Here is a 26262-nt window from a genome sequence, read left to right as displayed (position 1 = left end):
CTTGACAGATCGTGGACTAATAATATTAGTTTAATACCGTTCGAGAAATAGGCCCCTAAGCGGTAAGTGCGTGCGACGGTGTGACTTTCAGAACCAATAAGTTTTTCAGAACTTATTTACGATATCACTTGATATTTACAAATTGTTTTTCTATGAAGGAAGAAATCGTGAGGATACCGGACTAATCTTAATAAGGCCGAGTTTCCCCTCTGGGTCAGATAGCAGTCGCTTTCGTAAAAATTAGTGTACCTACGCCAATTCTTGGGATTAGTTGCCAAGCGGAACCCAGGTTCCCATGAGCCATACGGCTCATAAAGCCGGGACAAAGCGAGGAAGATGATAACTAAAAACATAATTTACAGTACATATGGTGCTACTTTACTGCACTAGTGCGAAAATTAGTATATTACGTTACTGTGTAAAACATTTAAAGGACCATATGTACTGTAAAACGTTGTACGATACATGTGCGAATAGGTAATTCGCAACTCGTGTAGATTTAAATTTATCTCCATCTATTGTCAATTTCTCTTATTACATAGGTCATTTTTTTACTAAATTATACTTGTCTAAAACAATAAAAATTATAAAATTATATATAAACTTGAACATATAAAAAAAACAAATGTTAGTCACCGGGCGAGATTCGAACCCGTAACACTCGTTTAGCAGTCCGCGTCTTAACCCGCAACACGAAATTAGCGACCATATTCTGCGTCGAAAGAAAAAAGCATGAAAACTCGAAAACACGCGTTTTCCCAAACATAATACTAATCTAGATAGATTGTATACCCCCAAAAACCCCCATATACCAAATTTCAGCGAAATCGTTAGAGCCGTTTCCGAGATAAATAAATATATATATATATACAAGAATTGCTCGTTTAAAGGTATAAGATTCTGAACCCACTCCACCTTAAGTACTATCTAATAAAATGACAGGAATCCGACTGGCGATGACTCGTGACCTAAATTCTTAGCTAGCTATGAAATATACTCTTACATGTAGGTACCAAGTAAGCAAAAACTTATGTTTCTTTTTAGTCTAGCTACGAAAAGCCCCCCATTTTTGAAGTCGGTTAAAAATAGTACCTATTGAGTAAAGATGTATTTCTATTTATGTAGCTCCCATATTGGCTGTTATATAACATTGCTTTCCAGGGACAACAGAATAAAACACTAGTAATCATGTTGTCCTTGTCACACGATGTTAACATTTAATAACAGCCAATCATGGAGGTGACACTACCTTTTTCTGATTGTGCATCTATGTTTTGGGTCATCTCACGTACGTCACTGTTCGTGTGATCTAGAGGCCTATTCGAGGTTTAAAATCGGAACTTGATATTCGTATAATAATTACAAAAATGACATGCCTCGCCTCCGCGCCTCGCTGTGCAAGATACAATGCTAGTTGTAGTTCGTATCATATTCAATGATAGGTTACGTTGAGATTATATTAAAGTTATTTTGAACGAGTCAGGTATTATTAAGTCGAATAAACTTTCGACATGTTTTTATCCAAATTTCGAGTATCACGAGCAGCCGTGCAAATCGGGCTGATTTTTGTCCCGCAGTATACGTCACGCTCTTGACCAGTGAAAGCGGTGCTCCATAAAAAAGAAAAAAGAAAGAAAAAATGAAAATGAAAATGATGGATGGGAAGATCCATGAAAATTGGATCGAAGCATATATCGACCGTTTATTTGACTTAATAATACGTGAATAACCCCATGAAAATAATTTTATACTTATGTTCGAGTTTTATAGTTAAGTTAAGATTTTAAAATTTCAAATAGGCATCTTGTGCGAAACGAGCATTACTAAAACAATAAATATAATAATTACGGTATAATTATAGATAACCAACCCAAAGGAGTTTAAACCCGATTGACACAGAACTAAGTAGATCGTGCTTATGAGCTAGTCTTTCGACGAATTGATTATTGAAGTTCAATAAGTCGCAAGTCGGTTACGGAGAGTGCACGAGGCGTTGGCTATCGTGTGTAATGTAAGCCATTGATAGGTCAAATAAGTAATAAAACTATTAATTTACCATGAATAGACTACGTTCTCTCTTTATAATGCGAACATTTGCCTTCTCTATTAAATAGAGAAATGTATAAGGTACAAGTCAAGGTAAATATGGACACTTCAGTACCTATTTTAATATCTTGACTGTATTATACTTAGGTACCTGGATTTACGAGTACATTCGTACAATTTTCACCTAGACATATTAGAGCATTAAAATACCTATATGTTAATTATTTACTAATACTTCGATAGATGATGATACTCCTTTAGAAGGTGGATGCGCAGCTGGCTTTGTTTTTGCTGAAAATGAGTAGGTAATATAATAATTAAATAGAATTGAAATGTATCATATCAAACTGTGTAAGAAGATATCTAGTTATTGGGATATTTAAATATTTACATTCATAGTTTTCGTACCACTCTAAAACTGATAAAAAATCAAAATACGAGTATAAGGAGATATAGCAGACCGACGGATTGAAAAACACAAGTCAGCGGATAGTTCAAAAGATGAGTACTAAATCTTTATTTTACAGATTCTAGGTAAAACTATAAGGAAATTAGCAGAGAATTAAAAGGTACCTTGTAGCAGAATTTTCTGTAATGTAGAGAAGGGAGCGTCTACTAGCACGCACAACGCGATCGCAACCATCAATGACAGTGAAATGTCCGTGTAAAACAGGTAAAACTGAAAATTTATATATATATATATATATATATATATATATATATATATAGACGTAAAAGTTTTTATGGCAAAAACGAGTGTTAGTTAAAATTTAACTTCGATAAATCTGTTATCGATAAATCAGTCATAGATTAATAATTAAAAGATGTATCTTCTACTTGATGTAAATTACCGAGGAACTTCAACAATGCAAATAAATTACAAATTAGAACATAATTTATTTATTACATAATATATTTAGTATTTTAATATAAAAACTTAAGCTGTGCCAAAAGAATATAAAACTACCAATTTGTTAAAGAAAATATCGAACAAATTGTGTATTTCACGGTAGCTATCTCATAGAATGTTAAAAATATATAAGTTAAGGTAACATCGATAACTGACATATTTCATTTTGTCAATCACTTTATTTTGCCAGAAAAACTTCTGTCTGGATATTGATATTATGCATCCATTTAACTCATGCTTACTAAACAGTGTGGAAAAAAAATGGGCCCTGGAGGGAAAGTGCCTTCAAACATGCTTCAAACCATAAGATAGCTCATTTCACTTACAGGAAACATTTTTTGATTTTATAAAGAGAAACAAAACTGCATTCAAAGATTTTTTTAAATTCGCTTTGTCTCGCCCGCTTAAAAAATACTAAATATTAGATTTTATAAATATTTTTCACCACACCAACTGGTAAAGGCCTTCTTGATTGTTCAAAAACTAATGAGAAAATTGCATTTTATCCACATGTGGGCAAAGTAATCAGATACAAAAATTTTGAGTTCTTTAATGATAATTTTATTATTACATTCATTTGGATTTGATTTAATTTGAATATTTTGGTATTTTATAGTTAATAGTTTCTTTGCGTTGGTGTGGTGAAAAATTTTGTGTTTCACTCGGAGGCAAAGTTTGTTTAACCCTCGTGCCTTGAAACCCTCGCAACGCTCAAGATTCCATTTCCCGAAACACTCGCTATGCTCGTGGTTCAATTTTGGAATCTTTCGTTTGCTCGGGTATCAATATTAGCACGAGCGATAAAACAAATAACTATTGTACGACCGAAGAGTGTATATTTCTTGGATCATTTTAATTCAAATAAATTAAAGCAAAAATTCGGTACGAGTTGCGCTCGTACATACTTGACTCTGCCCCAGTTCCGAGTATTTGCACCCAACCAATGATTATTTCATATAATATATGATATGTACTTGTTATAGAGCGCACATTGAATACGAGTATTTATACTCCTGGTCACCACATGCGAAACGCAAACCATTTATAATATATATTAACTCTCTTATAATTATTAGTATGGCTCTTATACGTACTCGTATGTCATTAGATAGTACCAATATTACTTAATATATATACTTTAAAAAAATTAACTATAGGAACAAAAAAAACGATAGAAATTTGTCCATCGCGGATGAGCATTCGCAACATACGAGAGTGATATTACCTAACTTTGATAAATAAAAACAGTTTGCAGGTAAGTACTTGTTTTCGGTAGCGATTCATCTTACCAAGTTCGTTAGGCTGAACATGACGGGCACGTCACTTTGCCCTCTTACAATGGACTGAATCGGATAGTGGATCAGATACAACGCATAGGATATGCGGGCCAAAAACTTCCACATCGTCAAGGAGAGGAACCAGTTTATGGGCCCTGAAATAAAATCCAAATAGTAAATTATTTTCTAAAAAATAAAGAACGTTCATTACGTAACCGGGCTAAATGAATGTATTAACAGCCGACAGCCTTATTACCTACTTAAGCACTGGTTTAATGTTCTTCAATTTATGTCGTCAAAGTTTTGCAAACCTGCAGCATTTTAAAAACGCTGGATTAAGTATTGACTATATGTACAAAATTTGGCTAAATCTTATTCTAATAATACTAATATGACATCAATTATTTCCAATTGAAACGGAAATACAAAATTCTCAATTTTTTTAACCCTTTCATTGCGCATGACGCACAGTCTAAGCAAATTTCGCAACTGGCGGAAATCAGTGCTACGAGCTATACGGCGCAGAACACGTAGCAAATTTCTTCAAATCTTAATGCATTTCAGTTACATTATGAAATAAACAAAATATTAGTACAGGCCAGATGCACAGAGAGTGAATTATGGTCGGCCTGTCTCTTAGATCATTTATTCAACAAATATGACCGCGGCCGGCAAAACGTCCCACTTTTAGCTTGCCATAAGGACGCCTTGACCGGTTATTCGTATAAAGATACAAGCAAATCTCGTCCCTATGGCAAGTGACAAAGTGGGATGTTTGCCGGCCGCGGTCACAAATTTGTATAGTGTGAAGTAACCTCCATATCCCGCAGCACACGCAAACACGATCCAGCCCACTGCCATCGCCCAGAGCCCCCTCATGAACGAGTTCAGGAAATTTGACCAGAACTGGGTAAACTTGGCGGCCGGATTGTTGCAGTACACTATCCCAGAACCAAACGCGAGTGCGGCCACCCAACCAGCTGCTAGGAACCACTGAAAAAATACAGGCTTATGTTAGGTTAATATTATATTTTATACATTATATTTTTTAGCTAGATTAAGTAAATATTGTAAATAATTGTAAGTAGGGAGGATATGCCGATTCTGGCTCACTTTAGGTATTTATCTCCCCCCCCCCCTCACCCCCCACCCCCCTCACCCCCTCCCCCCTCCCCCCACCCCCTCACCCTCACCCCCTCACCCCTCCCCCCTCACCCCCCCTCACCCCCCTCACCCCCCTCCCCTCACCCCCACCCCTCCCCCTCCCCCTCAGTCCCCCCTCACCCCTCCCCCCTCACCCCTCCCCCCACCTTCCCCGCCGCCGCCACCCCGCCCTCCCCCCCGCCCCCCTCCCCGCCGCTGCCCCTCCCCGCCGCTGCCCCTGGCCCTGCGCCACTTGGTAGTTCGGCAAAGATCCGTTAGATGGCGCCACTTGGTAGTTCGGCAAAGATCCGTTAGATGGCGCTACTTGGTAGTTGTTCATTGATCCCCGTCAGATGGCGTTACTTTGTACGTGTAAGTAAGTTAGTTATCGATGAATTTAAAAAGTTCGGCAAAAAAAGTTTGCTACCCCTGGCCCTACCGCCGCCTTGCCTCAGTTTAGGTATTTGTCTCCCGACGTGTTGCATCAGCCGCCAATGTGGCGCCGACGGCCACCTGCAAATTCCTACGTGGGCGTCGAGGTCGATCGAGATAAGAGAGAGAATAAGTTAGATTTAAAATATGCATATATATATCGGCTTATTTTTCTTTTTGTATACCACGTCGGTGGCAAACACTGCCCGCCTGATGGTAAGCTGTCACCGTGGCCTATGGACGCCTGCAACTTTTTTTTATACCACGTCGGTGGCAAACACTGCCCGCCTGATGGTAAGCTGTCACCGTATCCTATGGATGCCTGCAACTTCAAAGTCGTTACATGCACGTCAGCCCGCCGCATTCCCGAGTCGAGGTCGATGGCCTAGGAGCCTCGCCCCCTCCCCCGCCTTCCCCGCCGCTGCCGCAGCCGCCTCCCCGCCCTCCCCCGCCTCCTCACCGCCGCTGCCCCTGGCCCTGCGCCCCTTGGTAGTTGTGCATATATCCTCGCCAGTTGGCGCTACTTTGTATGTATCTGACGCCACAGAGCACGTGTACATTTTTGAGTCAAGGTCGAGATCGATGGCCTCGGCTCGCTCCCCGGTGCGGTTGGTTTTGGAGCTTGTGGTCAACAAATATATGGACTTTGTACTTTTCCAACTGCCCAATAAGTTTGTTTTAAAATATGCATACGGGCATATTTGCAAGAGCACATAATATAGAGTGGTTACAACCGGATAGAAAAATATATATTTTCTTGAATACCTGGGTATTCGATATTTATCAAGGTACTAGTCGTAATGTTAAACATACATGTTTTTACTTACAGTACGGGATGTTTCATGTTAATCTAAAAGTTGTAACTATTTCTAGTTACATCTGGTAACATTTACATCACACTTTTTAGAAAAGGGAGTTTCTAAACCTAATTATGTCGTTAACTAGCAAAGTCGAGTATATCTGTATGTGAATAATAAATAAATATCGAATACCCAGGTATTCAAGAAAAAATACATTTTTCTACCAGGTTGTAACATCTCTATATTATGTAATAGGTATTTTTTAGCTGACCTAATTCCGATTCCTGGTACTGGTGAACTTATTTATACCACGTCGGTGGCAAACACGAATACTGTCCGCCTGATGATAAACTGTCATCGTAGCATATGGACGCCTGCAACTTTTTTTTATACCACGTCAGTGGCAAACACGAATACTGTCCGCCTGGTGATAAGCTGTCAACGTAGCCTATGGATGCCTGCAACTTTTTTTTATACCATGTCGGTGGCAAACACGAATACTGTCCGCCTGATGATAAACTGTCACCGTAGCCTATGGATGCCTGCAACTTTTTTTTATACCACGTCAGTGGCAAACACGAATACTGCCCGCCTGGTGATAAGCTGTCAACGTAGCCTATGGATGCCTGCAACTTTTTTTTATACCATGTCGGTGGCAAACACGAATACTGCCCGCCTGATGATAAGCTGTCACCGTAGCCTATGGATGCCTGCAACTTCTAAGTTGTTACATGCGCGTTGTCGATCACTGGTATTAGTGAACATTTTTATATCACGTTGGTGGCAAACAAGAATACGACCCATCTGATGCTAAGCAATCACTGTAGCCTATGGATCATGCGCGTTGTTGATCATTAAAGTATGCGAAATGTTGTGAAATTGCATACGGCGCGACCTGCCTGATTGTAAGTGTAGTCAGTGTAGCCTTTGGACGCCTGCAACTTCAAAGTTGTCACATGCGCGTTGCCTCGCCCCAGTTTGCGTGTTTGAGGACTACTAACGTATTCTAATCTAGAAGAACTTGTGTTATACAACTATTTCTACAAGTCATGGAATTGAATAAATATAACATCACCCAATTTCTCGATCCTGCATTATATATGTACTGAGACGTCGGTGGCAAAAAACCATACAGTCCGCTCAAGTAAGCACCCTAGCCTATGGACGCTTGCAAGTACTATTGTATGTACTGGTGAATGTTTATTTTCGGTTGGTTTTGGTCAGATAAACGCCAGTCCATACAATAAGTTCATACTTATGGTCATCCATTGGGCGAGGTTTTCCACAGAGGGGTAAGCTCTTAAAGGCGACTCCGGTTTAAATGCTCTAAGGATTGTAGGAATTTAACGGAAAATTTGAGGAAATATTCAACCTTAAACGCTTTGAAATAAGCTTCATTAATAATTCACGAGAGCTGATATTTGCTTGTAATTTCATACAAAATATTAAGGACAGTAGACCTTATTAACCTTAAATACGGCTTACCATATTACCATACCGTATTAAACCTTAAGCACTTTGAAATAATACAATACTTAATTCACGAAGACTGATATTTGCTTGTAACTTCATACAAAATATTAAGGACGGTAGATCTTATTAACCGTAAAACTCTATCTGTCAAAATCAAATATATTCTAGATTAACATAAAGAATAATGTCAAACAACGATCAACTCTAAGTACTAGAAATAAAGTAGAATTTTACTCAAATCGGCCGGCTGTTATGCGACATGCATAATTGAGGCGATGGAATAAAAGTTTCACTTTAAGGGGCTCCCTAGTGCCAATGACCTTCGATCTGAATCCCCTTAGTTACCTTACCATAGCTAGTAGCCAGCTTACCATATTTACTTCAAGTTTATTGTCTTCGAGATATTTGGCATCAAATTTGAACAATTTTAGGCCAAAAAACTGGTTTTCTGGACATAACTTTTGTGTTAGTTAACTAGTTAGTTTAAAATTAAAATCTCTGACGAGTTTTTAGAGACGACAGACGAACCCAAATGTGTAGATTTCGTGTATGTAAAACCCTTCACAGCAATCGAGTAACGAAAAAAGTGTTTTTATAGACAATATTTAAAAAAATCATAAATAAATAAGTGTTCATGTTTCTTTTAAAATCGGCAGACCAGAATGGAGATAAAATATTGAAGACCCGACAGCCGTTCGTCATAAAATTCTATCTATAGTGCAAATGTAGGAGTAACGACTCAAAACTTGTCAAAAATCTGGACTGGGGACTGTGACAAGAACAAACAATAGCAACGCCTTCTCTGCTACTCCTACTGAAAGATAAATAAGACTATCCCGTTCGGTCATTCCCCCCCCCCCCCCCCCCCCCCACCGCTCATGCCATGGTTCAGAGAAATGTTATCATAAATGAGACCACATTACCGGCAACCTGCCACTAGCGCATACGCATTCTAAAATTTATTAAAAATCAGAAAATAACAATGGAGTACGTAATTGAGCTCGTTGTGAGGCTGTGGTTCAGTAACAAGGGGTTGGGGTATAATTATAAATGCGGAGATAGCGACGAAACAAATATTGCTTTCATCTCATCAATCGAGGCGCTAGCACCTGACGTGGACATCTACAAGTGGGAGGCAGCCCGGAGCGATCTGAAGAAGCTTATCAAAGAGATTTTGGAGGAGAGGTCCGTCCTCCAGTTACACTCGGGATACCATGCGGAGGGGCTACTGCTGGAGGTGCTAAGGAAACACAACATTAGATCATTGCTCTCCGTGCCTGTCAAACAGAAAACTTTAATCTGGAAAGACGCGGGGTTGTGGTTCGTGGAGGTGATTAACCCGAAAATCATAAAAAAAATATATGTGTTTGCGGACTAAGAATAATTGTATTTGTATGCATTCCGAAAATAAAAAAGTTTAAAAGTGAATGACTAATTATTTATTTATTTACCAATCATTTAGGTATTTTATAACGTCCCCATGCAAAGGTTTTAATACCATCGTCTAAAATTAACCCTTTACCGCATACGAAGCTATGTATGGCGGATATGATATTCAACTATATTGACAACTGTTAAAGTTCAAATTTCAACAAATATCTTTATAACATGTGGTAAGGGGTTAATCTCTTTTTCATTCTTTTAATTTGTACATATTGTGCTTCATCATCATCATCTCAGCCAAAAAACGTCTACTACTGGACAAAGGCCAAATTATACATGTTATCATAAAGAGGTTTACGTAAGTCTAAACAGCAAGAGTATTTATTAAAATTTAATCGTTGTCGTACAGGAGCGGCATTAATACCTTTCGTTCTTTACACATTTAATTTTGTTTATGTCGTCTGAGGCTAATATACACGCATACATTTTTGGTCTTAACGCAACCAATTCTCGCACTATTCTCCATTTGTTTTCATCCTTCATCATGCCTAAAACTTTTTATTGACTTGTGGTAAATTATATACATTGTTATGAGAGGTCACATTAGAGTAAATTGTCTATTTATAAGGGGACTCTACGTGTTTGCTTCGGCTCCACGCATGCATACCAAATTGCAGGTCCTGAGATTATGTAAATGACAGAGATATAATAATTAAGTAAGTAAATATTCTTTATTGCACCACAAACAAAACAAATTTAAAAACAGATTTACAATGTAGAGAAAGGTAGCAACAGGCGGTCTTATCGCTGTAAGCGATCTCTTCCAGACAACCTTAGGGTATCAGGATATAAAGAACAGTAAGTTTTTATAACAGGTAGTGCACGAATATATTAGAGGAATAGGAAAATTACACAAACATTAAGCAGACAGTACATACAGTACATTTACAATTTAAATAAACAAATAAATATAACAATACATACCAATATTAAAATAAGTAAATATTAGTTACATATCTAAATATACATACATACATACATACCTAATATAACACAGTGACACATTAAGAGAGACAAGTAATGATTTTTCAGTAGGGTTTTAAAGCTAATTAATCCCTTGCTTTTAGATTAAATTGTCTTAAAGGACCTCTGCGCTGTTGGCTTCGGGACCAAGCATGCCTCCCAAAGGTCCCGAGATATGGAAAGGACAAACAAACAAAATAACTAACTAACTAATAACTGGAACTGGAAGAGATCCCTGAAAGGGATAAGTTCGCCTTTGTACACATGATGTGTTTTTTTTTCTGTTTTATGTTTCTTTTTGTACAATAAAGTGTTTTACTACTACTACAATAATAATAACTCTAGACCCTAGCTAATTACGAGCGTGAGCTCTAATATGCCCTCGTAAAGCCGAAACTCTGTCGCAGGTGGGGTAGTAAAGTTGACGAGAATCATTGTAGGTATAATTATAGGAGGGTTTCGGTAGGGATTTACCTATCTGACGTTTCGCATCAAGGTCAATGAGACTCGTGCCTTCAAAGTTCTTTACACTTGTTTTAAAACGAGAACGTCATTCTGACCGCAGAGATGCATAAGTACTCCTCCCATTTGTCAGGTGGTATAGCGTAGGTGGCGCGTAAGCACGTCCTTATTACGTAGGTGCTGCCCACATTGCTTCCGATTACCAGTTGATAGCTGGGAATAGAAAACGGCTTTCCAGTCCAGTCTGCAACCCGCCATACGCCAAACATGCCTACACCACCTTAGCTGACCCTTCATTAAGAGCGCCTCCATGTCAGGCATCTTGCATCGACTAAGAACTTCAGTGTTGGGCACGCGATCTTACCATCTTAAACGCAGAATGGAACGTGGCTTGCAAGCGAATGTCGCCTTTGTACAAATACCAAGAATCGAAAGAACCATGGCTCTGTACATCGACAACTTCGTTTCAACAGGTTTTGGAAACCTGTTCTAACCTATTTTGGTTTGCCTGTTCTGTTGTGACCTGTTTTGGAATTGGTCTGTTTTAATAGTTAATAGAATGGGGTATGTTCTATAAGGGCCATGAACACAACGGCTCAGATGGACTGGGACAACTACTATGAAACCAAGGCCAGGTACATACTGCGGTACTGGAGATCATGGAGGAACGTCTGCAGCAGCATCGAAAAACAAGCCCACAGCACAACTGGGCAGCCCGATGATACATACACATCTTCCCCTACAGAGACCCAACGCGTTCTCTCCCTAGTAACCCACTTTCCAGGACGCGTAAGTCTCAACAATGAAGATCAGCAGGACGAGGAATACAGTACAACTGACAAATGGCGTACAGAATCTCGTCACCGCTGAAAAACTCAGGCGTGGGCCCATTGACAGCTTTCATCCCTACAAGACGGCTGGTCCGGATGGGATCTTCTCTGCTCTCCTACAGTGGGGTCAAGGGCTCATTTAGGAAACCCTGACTGCATTAAAAACATTTATGCCCACTAGATTCTACTCAAATCATGGTGAGAGAGCACATATTTCATTACAAGACCTTTCAACATTACTTGTTCTTTATTTCTTAAAGTGCCTCGGTCCTTGATATTATTACTATAGAAGGGAAACTCCTAACAGAAGTGTCTTCTTACAAGTGTCTTGGGAGCCAAATCAGAAAGGATAACAGACTAGCCTCCGAGATCCCAACTAGGATTGCCGCGTCCACTTTGTCGGTTAACACATCGTATCCGGGGATCGCATAATCTAAAGCTGCAGACGAAGTTGTCGATGTACAGAGCCATGGTTCTTTCGATTCTTGGTATTTGTACAAAGGCGACATTCGCTTGCAAGCCACGTTCCATTCTGCGTTTAAGATGGTAAGATCGCGTGCCCAACACTGAAGTTCTTAGTCGATGCAAGATGCCTGACATGGAGGCGCTCTTAATGAAGGGTCAGCTAAGGTGGTGTAGGCATGTTTGGCGTATGGCGGGTTGCAGACTGGACTGGAAAGCCGTTTTCTATTCCCAGCTATCAACTGGTAATCGGAAGCAATGTGGGCAGCACCTACGTAATAAGGACGTGCTTACGCGCCACCTACGCTATACCACCTGACAAATGGGAGGAGTACTTATGCATCTCTGCGGTCAGAATGACGTTCTCGTTTTAAAACAAGTGTAAAGAACTTTGAAGGCACGAGTCTCATTGACCTTGATGCGAAACGTCAGATAGGTAAATCCCTACCGAAACCCTCCTATAATTATACCTACAATGATTCTCGTCAACTTTACTACCCCACCTGCGACAGAGTTTCGGCTTTACGAGGGCATATTAGAGCTCACGCTCGTAATTAGCTAGGGTCTAGAGTTATTATTATTGTAGTAGTAGTAAAACACTTTATTGTACAAAAAGAAACATAAAACAGAAAAAAAAACACATCATGTGTACAAAGGCGAACTTATCCCTTTCAGGGATCTCTTCCAGTTCCAGTTATTAGTTAGTTAGTTATTTTGTTTGTTTGTCCTTTCCATATCTCGGGACCTTTGGGAGGCATGCTTGGTCCCGAAGCCAACAGCGCAGAGGTCCTTTAAGACAATTTAATCTAAAAGCAAGGGATTAATTAGCTTTAAAACCCTACTGAAAAATCATTACTTGTCTCTCTTAATGTGTCACTGTGTTATATTAGGTATGTATGTATGTATGTATATTTAGATATGTAACTAATATTTACTTATTTTAATATTGGTATGTATTGTTATATTTATTTGTTTATTTAAATTGTAAATGTACTGTATGTACTGTCTGCTTAATGTTTGTGTAATTTTCCTATTCCTCTAATATATTCGTGCACTACCTGTTATAAAAACTTACTGTTCTTTATATCCTGATACCCTAAGGTTGTCTGGAAGAGATCGCTTACAGCGATAAGACCGCCTGTTGCTACCTTTCTCTACATTGTAAATCTGTTTTTAAATTTGTTTTGTTTGTGGTGCAATAAAGAATATTTACTTACTTAATTATTATATCTCTGTCATTTACATAATCTCAGGACCTGCAATTTGGTATGCATGCGTGGAGCCGAAGCAAACACGTAGAGTCCCCTTATAAATAGACAATTTACTCTAATGTGACCTCTCATAACAATGTATATAATTTACCACAAGTCAATAAAAAGTTTTAGGCATGATGAAGGATGAAAACAAATGGAGAATAGTGCGAGAATTGGTTGCGTTAAGACCAAAAATGTATGCGTGTATATTAGCCTCAGACGACATAAACAAAATTAAATGTGTAAAGAACGAAAGGTATTAATGCCGCTCCTGTACGACAACGATTAAATTTTAATAAATACTCTTGCTGTTTAGACTTACGTAAACCTCTTTATGATAACATGTATAATTTGGCCTTTGTCCAGTAGTAGACGTTTTTTGGCTGAGATGATGATGATGAAGCACAATATGTACAAATTAAAAGAATGAAAAAGAGATTAACCCCTTACCACATGTTATAAAGATATTTGTTGAAATTTGAACTTTAACAGTTGTCAATATAGTTGAATATCATATCCGCCATACATAGCTTCGTATGCGGTAAAGGGTTAATTTTAGACGATGGTATTAAAACCTTTGCATGGGGACGTTATAAAATACCTAAATGATTGGTAAATAAATAAATAATTAGTCATTCACTTTTAAACTTTTTTATTTTCGGAATGCATACAAATACAATTATTCTTAGTCCGCAAACACATATATTTTTTTTATGATTTTCGGGTTAATCACCTCCACGAACCACAACCCCGCGTCTTTCCAGATTAAAGTTTTCTGTTTGACAGGCACGGAGAGCAATGATCTAATGTTGTGTTTCCTTAGCACCTCCAGCAGTAGCCCCTCCGCATGGTATCCCGAGTGTAACTGGAGGACGGACCTCTCCTCCAAAATCTCTTTGATCAGCTTCTTCAGATCGCTCCGGGCTGCCTCCCACTTGTAGATGTCCACGTCAGGTGCTAGCGCCTCGATTGATGAGATGAAAGCAATATTTGTTTCGTCGCTATCTCCGCATTTATAATTATACCCCAACCCCTTGTTACTGAACCACAGCCTCACAACGAGCTCAATTACGTACTCCATTGTTATTTTCTGATTTTTAATAAATTTTAGAATGCGTATGCGCTAGTGGCAGGTTGCCGGTAATGTGGTCTCATTTATGATAACATTTCTCTGAACCATGGCATGAGCGGTGGGGGGGGGGGGGGGGGGGAAATGACCGAACGGGATAGTCTTATTTATCTTTCAGTAGGAGTAGCAGAGAAGGCGTTGCTATTGTTTGTTCTTGTCACAGTCCCCAGTCCAGATTTTTGACAAGTTTTGAGTCGTTACTCCTACATTTGCACTATAGATAGAATTTTATGACGAACGGCTGTCGGGTCTTCAATATTTTATCTCCATTCTGGTCTGCCGATTTTAAAAGAAACATGAACACTTATTTATTTATGATTTTTTTAAATATTGTCTATAAAAACACTTTTTTCGTTACTCGATTGCTGTGAAGGGTTTTACATACACGAAATCTACACATTTGGGTTCGTCTGTCGTCTCTAAAAACTCGTCAGAGATTTTAATTTTAAACTAACTAGTTAACTAACACAAAAGTTATGTCCAGAAAACCAGTTTTTTGGCCTAAAATTGTTCAACTTTGATGCCAAATATCTCGAAGACAATAAACTTGAAGTAAATATGGTAAGCTGGCTACTAGCTATGGTAAGGTAACTAAGGGGATTCAGATCGAAGGTCATTGGCACTAGGGAGCCCCTTAAAGTGAAACTTTTATTCCATCGCCTCAATTATGCATGTCGCATAACAGCCGGCCGATTTGAGTAAAATTCTACTTTATTTCTAGTACTTAGAGTTGATCGTTGTTTGACATTATTCTTTATGTTAATCTAGAATATATTTGATTTTGACAGATAGAGTTTTACGGTTAATAAGATCTACCGTCCTTAATATTTTGTATGAAGTTACAAGCAAATATCAGTCTTCGTGAATTAAGTATTGTATTATTTCAAAGTGCTTAAGGTTTAATACGGTATGGTAATATGGTAAGCCGTATTTAAGGTTAATAAGGTCTACTGTCCTTAATATTTTGTATGAAATTACAAGCAAATATCAGCTCTCGTGAATTATTAATGAAGCTTATTTCAAAGCGTTTAAGGTTGAATATTTCCTCAAATTTTCCGTTAAATTCCTACAATCCTTAGAGCATTTAAACCGGAGTCGCCTTTAAGAGCTTACCCCTCTGTGGAAAACCTCGCCCAATGGATGACCATAAGTATGAACTTATTGTATGGACTGGCGTTTATCTGACCAAAACCAACCGAAAATAAACATTCACCAGTACATACAATAGTACTTGCAAGCGTCCATAGGCTAGGGTGCTTACTTGAGCGGACTGTATGGTTTTTTGCCACCGACGTCTCAGTACATATATAATGCAGGATCGAGAAATTGGGTGATGTTATATTTATTCAATTCCATGACTTGTAGAAATAGTTGTATAACACAAGTTCTTCTAGATTAGAATACGTTAGTAGTCCTCAAACACGCAAACTGGGGCGAGGCAACGCGCATGTGACAACTTTGAAGTTGCAGGCGTCCAAAGGCTACACTGACTACACTTACAATCAGGCAGGTCGCGCCGTATGCAATTTCACAACATTTCGCATACTTTAATGATCAACAACGCGCATGATCCATAGGCTACAGTGATTGCTTAGCATCAGATGGGTCGTATTCTTGTTTGCCACCAACGTGATATAAAAATGTTCACTAATACCAGTGATCGACAACGCGCATGTAACAACTTAGAAGTTGCAGGCATCCATAGGCTACGGTGACAGCTTATCATCAGGCGGGCAGTATTCGTGTTTGCCACCGACATGGTATAAAAAAAAGTTGCAGGCATCCATAGGCTACGTTGACAGCTTATCACCAGGCGGGCAGTATTCGTGTTTGCCACTGACGTGGTATAAAAAAAAGTTGCAGGCATCCATAGGCTACGGTGACAGTTTATCATCAGGCGGACAGTATTCGTGTTTGCCACCGACATGGTATAAAAAAAGTTGCAGGCATCCATAGGCTACGTTGACAGCTTATCACCAGGCGGACAGTATTCGTGTTTGCCACTGACGTGGTATAAAAAAAAAGTTGCAGGCGTCCATATGCTACGATGACAGTTTATCATCAGGCGGACAGTATTCGTGTTTGCCACCGACGTGGTATAAATAAGTTCACCAGTACCAGGAATCGGAATTAGGTCAGCTAAAAAATACCTATTACATAATATAGAGATGTTACAACCTGGTAGAAAAATGTATTTTTTCTTGAATACCTGGGTATTCGATATTTATTTATTATTCACATACAGATATACTCGACTTTGCTAGTTAACGACATAATTAGGTTTAGAAACTCCCTTTTCTAAAAAGTGTGATGTAAATGTTACCAGATGTAACTAGAAATAGTTACAACTTTTAGATTAACATGAAACATCCCGTACTGTAAGTAAAAACATGTATGTTTAACATTACGACTAGTACCTTGATAAATATCGAATACCCAGGTATTCAAGAAAATATATATTTTTCTATCCGGTTGTAACCACTCTATATTATGTGCTCTTGCAAATATGCCCGTATGCATATTTTAAAACAAACTTATTGGGCAGTTGGAAAAGTACAAAGTCCATATATTTGTTGACCACAAGCTCCAAAACCAACCGCACCGGGGAGCGAGCCGAGGCCATCGATCTCGACCTTGACTCAAAAATGTACACGTGCTCTGTGGCGTCAGATACATACAAAGTAGCGCCAACTGGCGAGGATATATGCACAACTACCAAGGGGCGCAGGGCCAGGGGCAGCGGCGGTGAGGAGGCGGGGGAGGGCGGGGAGGCGGCTGCGGCAGCGGCGGGGAAGGCGGGGGAGGGGGCGAGGCTCCTAGGCCATCGACCTCGACTCGGGAATGCGGCGGGCTGACGTGCATGTAACGACTTTGAAGTTGCAGGCATCCATAGGATACGGTGACAGCTTACCATCAGGCGGGCAGTGTTTGCCACCGACGTGGTATAAAAAAAAGTTGCAGGCGTCCATAGGCCACGGTGACAGCTTACCATCAGGCGGGCAGTGTTTGCCACCGACGTGGTATACAAAAAGAAAAATAAGCCGATATATATATGCATATTTTAAATCTAACTTATTCTCTCTCTTATCTCGATCGACCTCGACGCCCACGTAGGAATTTGCAGGTGGCCGTCGGCGCCACATTGGCGGCTGATGCAACACGTCGGGAGACAAATACCTAAACTGAGGCAAGGCGGCGGTAGGGCCAGGGGTAGCAAACTTTTTTTGCCGAACTTTTTAAATTCATCGATAACTAACTTACTTACACGTACAAAGTAACGCCATCTGACGGGGATCAATGAACAACTACCAAGTAGCGCCATCTAACGGATCTTTGCCGAACTACCAAGTGGCGCCATCTAACGGATCTTTGCCGAACTACCAAGTGGCGCAGGGCCAGGGGCAGCGGCGGGGAGGGGCAGCGGCGGGGAGGGGGGCGGGGGGGAGGGCGGGGTGGCGGCGGCGGGGAAGGTGGGGGGAGGGGTGAGGGGGGAGGGGGGAGGGGGGACTGAGGGGGAGGGGGAGGGGGGGAGGGGTGGGGTGAGGGGAGGGGGGTGAGGGGGGTGAGGGGGTGAGGGGGGGGTGAGGGGGTGAGGGGAGGGGGTGAGGGGGGTGAGGGGGTGGGGGTGAGGGGAGGGGGGAGGGGGGAGGGGGGTGAGGGGGGGTGGGGGGGGTGGGAGGGGGGGGGTGAGGGGGGGGTGAGGGGGGTTTGGGGGGGGTGAGGGGGGGGGAGATAAATACCTAAAGTGAGCCAGAATCGGCATATCCTCCCTACTATTGTACATACCCGTATAACTGTATTTGCATGTGCATGTACTTATTGCAAAAACAAATAATCTGATTCTGAATCTGAATAAAGACTCTCAATGTTTTCCAACAATATATGAATTAATCAACACTTTTATTAAATGATCCATTTCCCATAACTTAGATATATGTATAGTGTCAATTTATATTTTTTTTATAACAGATTTTTTTTTAAATTGGTAGGTGTGAAGAATACCTCATTCTGGTCAGAATAAACATGAAATTTCATTTGGAGACAAAAAAATGTATCTATGTTAATTTCCGTTGAATTACGAAAATTCCATAAGTTTTCGTAACTCAGTGGATTTTGTAGAACATACGGAGAAATTACGCTCAAGTTGTACTTAGGGTTTGCAATCCGGATCTGAAATGTTTGAAATTATTCGGATCCACGGATCTTCCCATACATTTCAGATTCGTTGTGCAAACCCTAGTAGTTGTAAAGAATATGGAACTCTATCTATGCACCAAATTTTATCAAAATTGACAAAATTTGAAAAATACGACAACAAAATAGAAACGGCCCAAATTTCAAATTTCTATACAATTGTCACTATTATATATAATATATAAATAGGTATTAATTTTGAAACTGCTACAATCTTTTTTACTTTTTTCTCTTAACTTTTCTTCACAAATACTACAAGTTTGGCTGCAAGGTACGTCGCACTCGGACGTTAATGTTAATGAATAATGCTTTTGTTAAATACCTTAGGCATCCTCCTTGGACTTTCTCGCCAAATGTGAAGCAGATAACCGAAAACCATGCCCACGACGAAGGGCGGCGATCTCGTCAATGTGTTGATATAGTAGTATTTGAAGTAATCTAGCATTATACTTATCTCAAACCCCGTGCTAAAAAAATGGTTATTTTATTATTTATTCCAAGTAGAAGGAAATATATAACTTATTCCATCTTAACCCTCAAATGCTGCTGTCTGCTGATCGGCGTCATCTTAGATGAAACAATTGAAAGCATGTGAGACATGTAAGTATAAGTTATATTAGAGTACAAGCAGTTCTCTGGCTTTCACGTTCTACCTAGACCTGACGGAGCCGATATATCCTAATATTTGCTGCAGAAACTAGCGCTTTATACATTTTAAGTTCCTACCTCAGCAGCATTTAGTACTTAATAGGTACTTAAATTATTTACCCCAACAAAGACACTCCCGGATAGTTCTTAATATAAGTGTAAGTGGTGGTACAGATGATGGAGGCCACGAGACCAGAGGTCAGACCAATCCAGGCAGAGCGACGACCACGTAATATCCAGAACAACACCAGTGGCGACAACAGGTGAAGCTGCGTATCCACAGAGAGGTACCAAGTGTGGCTGAGGCACTGGAAGACAATTGACATATATTATCAAGATGATGTGGTTGCAAGGATGCCGCGAAGACTCATAATGGTACCAGTGTACTTAACTATAATTTTATTGTAAGTAAAATAACCTTGACTACTGTCTTGCGACTAAGTACATTTGAAACTTTAAACATTTATAAAAAAATTATAACGGACTTTCTGTAGCTTTCTGTAGTGCGACTTATTTCGTAGCTCTCTGCGCCGTAGCGAAAGCTCTTCGTAGATTAGACGTGATATCACGCCATGCATATTGAAAGGGTCAATCCACTCACTTGCAAAACATTGGTACTTAAAAAACCTCTCAATGTTGGACCATCAAAAAAAGCTCCCGACCAACAAATGATATGTAACGGACAAAAGTGCAGTAGATGTAGGTAATGTTTATCAACAATTCTCTAATGGAGCCATCGACGGGAACATTCCCAGGCGGCCGTAGAACGTACTGTTTTTACTATAACTCACGATCTCAGTCAAGTTGACGTAGTTTTGCACATGCAGTAGAGTAGACCACCACCAATGCCGGCAGTTCTGTATGCTGGTGGCCAGTATAGGCCAGCCGGGGCCATCCGCGCAGTGCTGCAACAACGACGCCTGGAACAGCACTACTGCAGCCAGCAACGGAAACATGCGCAGCAGGCGGTGAAGGTAGAACAGGTGGATGTTTTTCATTAGTGACACTGAAATTGTAGGTACAACCAGTTAGAACATCCCTTTTCAGACCTTGGATCGGGATTTCAAAAATATCGCAAATTCAGTTGCGGACAAAAGCTAGAATTTAATAAATGCGAGAGTCTGTCTGACTATAACGAAAAATACTATAACATCAAGGAGTTGTTTCTGAAACTACCAAGCGCTAGCTAGTTTGTGGTCGTAACAGAACCATCTAGTGATTAATTTCGGTACTAATTAAAAATAATTATTTATAATTTTAACTTGAGACTGCATTTATTTTATTTAACTTACTTGGTGTCATCTTCTTTACAGTAGTGTAGACAACTAAGAGACCGCTCATCATGAAAAAGGTATCCACAGCTAGCACTGCAGATATTAGCCACGTTGCCTTTGAACTAAAGGCCCACTAAAAATAGGAAAGTAACTAAAATTAAAGACAGATTGGATGTTGAACATATTCCATATTATGACCTACTGGAGCTTGAATGTATACTAATAAATGCTAATTCTCCAAAGTCACAGACGACCTCAATATTGCTGCAGATGATTGAGGACTGGGGGACCATCCCAGATAATTTAATTTAATTCATTAAGTACTTTACCAAATGTATGAGAAAGTTTTTATTCTTTATTTATCATTACCTAACGCCACGCTTAATAATGGGACATTTTTTTCAGACTTGCAGTTCTAGTATTATCTTTGGTATTATCATAGAGAAATAAGAAGTAATAGAGTGCTCACTCCATACATCAGTTTTGGTACCAAAATTATTATTATATTCGCAGTCGACATACAATTTTCAGCTAATATTACGAGTATAACCAGAGTAAGAGTAGGAGTTGAAAATATAGTTCCGGTTACTCTGGTTATAATATTAGCGGAAAATCGTTGAGCATTAGACTTTTTGTTTGCCCCGATATCTATTGTTGAGTAGCAGTACTAAGAGTTCCGTATGGAGTGAGCACTCTATTACTTCTTAGTTCTCTATCTATGGTATTATCAACTTGATAAGGTTAGTGCAGCTACTCGAAACTAGATGGCGCTATTTGCTTGCATAGCAAAAATAGATAATCTCCATACAGTTTGTAATGGGGAATCCAAACAAAAACGAAAGTAACTCTATGTCTGTGTATTTGTCTTCTCTTTATTTCACAACTAAACTGAACGGATTTTGATGCAAGGTGAAAGAACATAAAAAGCTATAAATCAGTAAGCCGATTATACGTAATAAGAAAGTTATAAGTAAGTTATAACAAAGCTTTAAGAAAGTGGTTGTTACAAATAATACAATAATACTAACCACAAAAGCATCCAGCATGTTGATAGTGGTTCCATTGAACATATTTGAAAATGAGTGTCCGATGACAACCCAGAGGATTGAAAGAGAGCGCAGACCATCCAAGCAATCTATGGACCCAGGGGTCTTAGAGAAAGTGAATAAGCGACGGGTGTTGGTGAATACTGAGAAGCTGGTTAGAAGCTTATTTATTGCAGCGGGAGCTGAAAGAAATGTTTTAGTTAAAAGGTTAAAAAATCAAAAAAATACAATGATAAGTAACACCTCCGGTTATAGGGGCGCCATAGAGAAATCACACCATAGGTACATAGATAAAAACTCATTTATAATAGCTAGCTTTGCGAATACTTTTTGTAATAAAATTTCATCTTAATACACATAAATATCAAGTTTTAAGCAAGTTTAAAAGTTATAAATATTATTATTTATTTAATTATAATTGCCTGCATGTATAAATTGTGCTAGAATTGTCCCTTATCGGGTGTGGCAATGACAGATATGTTTCTTATAAATAAGTACATTTTTATCCTAATTAATCCTAGTAAAGACAGATTAATAAAAAATACGTTTTACCATAACTTATTATAACTTCAGTATAACATACATATAACATTACTTATTATTAGTAAATAAACTGATGTAGGTATGTAGTGATCACTCTAAGCTTGCTTATTTTACTATAACGAAGATGATGCATATAAGAAATAATCTTTAACAGAAATAAAACCGACTTCACAAACCAGTTTGAAATGATCTCATAACAAGCACAATTAGGCCCAAGAATATAGACTTATTGCGAAGGAGTTTCATTCTGGTCTTCAAGCAGTTCCATTTCACCATATAACACTGTTAAAATACAAATGCTTCGGTTTTGGATAAAAATAACCTTCTATGATCTTAAGATTTAAGGAGTTCCCTCAATTCCTTATTCAATCCATCGTCAGGACCTGGTTTTGGAATTTTGAAGTCAGTTAAAGAATAGTTATTACCTTTTTCAAGTAAGAACACGTTGTATAAATCATAAATAGTACTTAACCCAGTAAGCGTCCCCAAAATCAATATTGTAATCCTGAAAACATAAATACTAATTTAGATTTCTTTTTAACTGAACACCGTAAATTTTAACTGCTAAAAGAAATGTATTTTTTATTATATTATACAGTGTAGAGTTCCAAAGTCAAAAGCAGAACCCTTCCTAGATAATATATGTATACAGAGTGTTTATTCAACCCTTAGCTAATAGGTAAATATATATAGAGAATATGTTGAGAATCTTTTACTATGGGAACAACAAATGAATTTCGCAGATGGATCCGTCACAACAGTAAATAAACGTAAAAAAATAAAGGTAGTTTTCTTACACTGCAATATAATCCGCTGTCGAAAAAATCTTGTCACCAGGCAGTCGGCAGTAAAGGTCACTGTAAGACACGTTCAGCATGTCTGTGTACTGCCCAAACGCCAGATATGTTGTACAGCTTCTTGGTAAACAGACTGCCACCTTTACTTCCAAGCTGTTTTGAGAGGCTGGCATATCTCTGGAAAATATAAAAGTGGCGCTCACGTACAGAGGATGTATTGAAGAGTGAATATGGAAACTTAATAACTTAGAGGTCCCTCGTAACCTGACTCACTTTTACTAATCAGTACCTGGGCGACCGAGCTTTGCTCGGTTATAACTATTTATTGTAATATGGTGGTGTATAGGTGATAATCTTAACTACATTTTTTTATTAAATTGAACTTGTCTAAAACAATAAAAATTAAAAAATTATATATAAACTTGAACATATAAAAAAAAACAAAAGTTAGTCACCGGGCGAGATTTGAACCCGTAACACTCGTTAAGCAGTCCGCGTCTTAACCCGCTGGAGCGAAATCGTTAGAGCCGTTTCCGAGATCACAGAAATATATATACAAGAATTGCTCGTTTAAAGGTATAAGATTCCGATGAATAAATTGGAGAAAAAAAACTTGACATAAGTTTCCACTTCTATTGTTACAAGCTTTTATTTAACTTGCCCTGTTAGTATGTATGGGTTAAAACTTGGAAGCTAAATTTGACCCGCTTCCCGATTTCCGATTGAGCTGAAAATTTGCATATACCTATATGTAAGTCGAGTGACAAGCAATATTATTGTACCATCGAGCTGGTCTGATGAAGGAATCAGGAAGTGGCCATACATCGCAACCTAGCGATAAAAGATTATACCAAAAATGAAATTTTTGCCATAAACTTATTTTTCGTACCTACAGACAAGACACATGCGTGTCGGGTTTCATGATATCTTTCAATTGGGATTACCCATAAAAACTCTTACTAATAACTTTGCTAACCAGGTTGTCCAAATTAATACGTCAAGCATTAAGCATTATTTTAGCAGCACGTATTTTAGTCACTCGCGTGACATATATCGGAGAAAAGAGCCTAGGTCTCCATTTTCAAGCACTAACAATCAGTGGCCGATTTGCAGGCTTGGCCGCCCTAGCCCCAGGCCCAATAGTAACTAACTATCCGCCCCTTTCTCAGCACCCAGCACATAGAATGCGGCCTTGCTGCCGCCCCTTATGTTGTGCCAAGCTAGACCCAGCCCTACTGGGCCTCGGGGTAAATCCGCCACTGCTAAGAAACAACAAAAATCAAACATGACAGAAAATACGTGGGTTAAACCGTACCCCTAAACTAGCTTAATCTTAGTACGACGCACAAGAGTTTAAATTACATTAATTTAAATAGTCATCCCATACTTGAAATTCTCGTGTCCCATCATGACCCCTACAGCCCTCTTAAGATGAAATCCATTCTGAACTTGAGTGTCATTCTCGCTCATGTTAATCAGCTCAAAAAGGGTTCCGTTTAGTCCTAGATTAGCCGCAGGATCGAAAGCCGGAGGGTTAAAGCTGCTCTGCTGTAAGGGTACTCTAATCATGCAGTATTTCCCGATGATTGTGTCGTTTGGAACTTGCTGGGCAATTGATAAACATTGACGGTAGTTGCCAAGACTCCCTTGACCACCGAGCGTGATGCTTTGGGGGATCCTGCCGCTGGCATCAAAAACTGTAACAAAAGATTTAATTAATATTGAGTGAACAGTCCTCTCATAGATATAGTTATGGTTAACTTACAAACTTATGTTCTAAATCGAAAATTTTTATACAACGTCGGTGGCAAACAAGCATACGGCCCGCCTGACGGTAAGCAGTCTCCGTAGCCTATGGACGCTTGCAAATCCAGAGATGTTACATGCACGTTGCCGATGCCGACCCCAACACTCAGCACCCTCGTTGAGCTCTAGCATCCTTACTCATTGAGATAGGTAAGTGTTGAATTTGTAGTTTCTAACGATTTATAAAAGTAAGCACTTACATTGGAAATACTGCATTTCCTCTAAATGTCGCTGGCAAGTCACATTGTCCAATACACTTTCGTATAAATTTTCATCGTAAAGACTTTCGGACGAAGACACTCTCAAAACACCAACTATAAGTAAAGTTACGAATTCCCAGCGCACCATTTTCATTGACGATTAAGCAACAGTGATTTGTGAACTAACGGAATAAATGCATTGATAACACTGTTTGTACAAATAAATAATATTCCTACGTTACCTACTTATACTTACTTATTACATTCGCACTGAACGGATTTGAAGTGGTTTAGAGTGTGTGAGTGAGTGTTTTCAGTGTTTGAGCATGGGCTGAATTATCTTTTCGATGATTATTTATTCTCATTAAGTATCAAATTGCGGTCTAGGCTTAACCTGTAAATATGACCTTCATAAGTACTTTAGGTTATAGGTATTCGCGGGCTTGGTTTACGCAACTCGACGTCATATTATCGCGCCTATTTTGCGTAGTGGATTGTCGGCACTACTCTTGCCAACCCATCTTAACCAAGAAGCCTCAGTAGACCCTTGATGTTGCCGACGACTTAATAAGTACTTTTTTTAAATATAAATTTTTTATAAGCCCTCGTATGCCGGAACACGGATCCGCGTACTAGGAAACTATTAGAAATAAATCCAAGCACGAGATGTTAATGAAATCTAGTAACTACCGTTAAGTTTATTGACCACGTAAATCATTACGTACCTAGGTACATATTTTTATAATAACAAGAATATCAAAAAAAAGCAAAACGTACAGACCAAAGGTACAGACACGGGTACTGGTTAATATTGACCTCATATAAAAAAAGTATTCATCTAGAGCCAAATCCAGGTAGGAAAATGTCGAGGACTTTTGTATGGAAAAATTACCACTAATCTTTACTCTTAATATAAGTCGATGACTTTAGGTACCTATATCGAATTTAGGTATTTCGTGCATAATAGGCTTGTCAACTTTTTAGTTATTTAGTTTTTCATCCATAGTTTTACGTATAGGTATCGTCCATTAGGTAATAAGCTTTAGATGTTTCGTGCATTAGGTATTTCATGCATTAGGTGTTTCGTCCATTAGGTTATTTGAGCTTAGTTATTAAACTTAGGTCATTGAA

General features: G+C 39.0%; 2 protein-coding genes and 1 long non-coding RNA gene across 3 annotated transcripts in view; 1 reads left to right on the top strand and 2 right to left on the bottom strand.

Moving 5' to 3' along the window:
- LOC133534794 (uncharacterized) overlaps window positions 1-26262 on the bottom strand; it is a 259834-nt gene that overhangs the window by 60223 nt on the left and 173349 nt on the right. The window lies entirely within an intron of this gene.
- On the top strand, window positions 7-5183 carry LOC133534786 (uncharacterized). Its single transcript, XR_009802085.1, has 3 exons — window positions 7-62; window positions 2574-2719; window positions 5064-5183. It is a non-coding gene; the product is annotated as an uncharacterized LOC133534786 (long non-coding RNA).
- LOC133534785 (nose resistant to fluoxetine protein 6-like) lies at window positions 851-25386 on the bottom strand. Its single transcript, XM_061874063.1, has 13 exons — window positions 25132-25386; window positions 24513-24822; window positions 23126-23302; window positions 22754-22833; window positions 21768-21967; window positions 20758-20872; window positions 20257-20471; window positions 19586-19773; window positions 19140-19284; window positions 5049-5226; window positions 4246-4388; window positions 2620-2725; window positions 851-2337 (listed from the first exon to the last, which is right to left on the bottom strand). Exons 1-13 carry the CDS (start codon window positions 25283-25285, stop codon window positions 2264-2266), a joined length of 2085 nt encoding a protein of 694 aa, XP_061730047.1. The 5' UTR covers window positions 25286-25386; the 3' UTR covers window positions 851-2263.

This window comes from Cydia pomonella, chromosome 2 (genome assembly GCF_033807575.1).
Source record: "Cydia pomonella isolate Wapato2018A chromosome 2, ilCydPomo1, whole genome shotgun sequence".
NCBI lineage: Eukaryota > Metazoa > Arthropoda > Insecta > Lepidoptera > Tortricidae > Cydia > Cydia pomonella.
The sequence above is the reverse complement of the archived record's forward strand: the minus strand, read 5'-3'. Positions and strand labels throughout refer to the sequence as shown.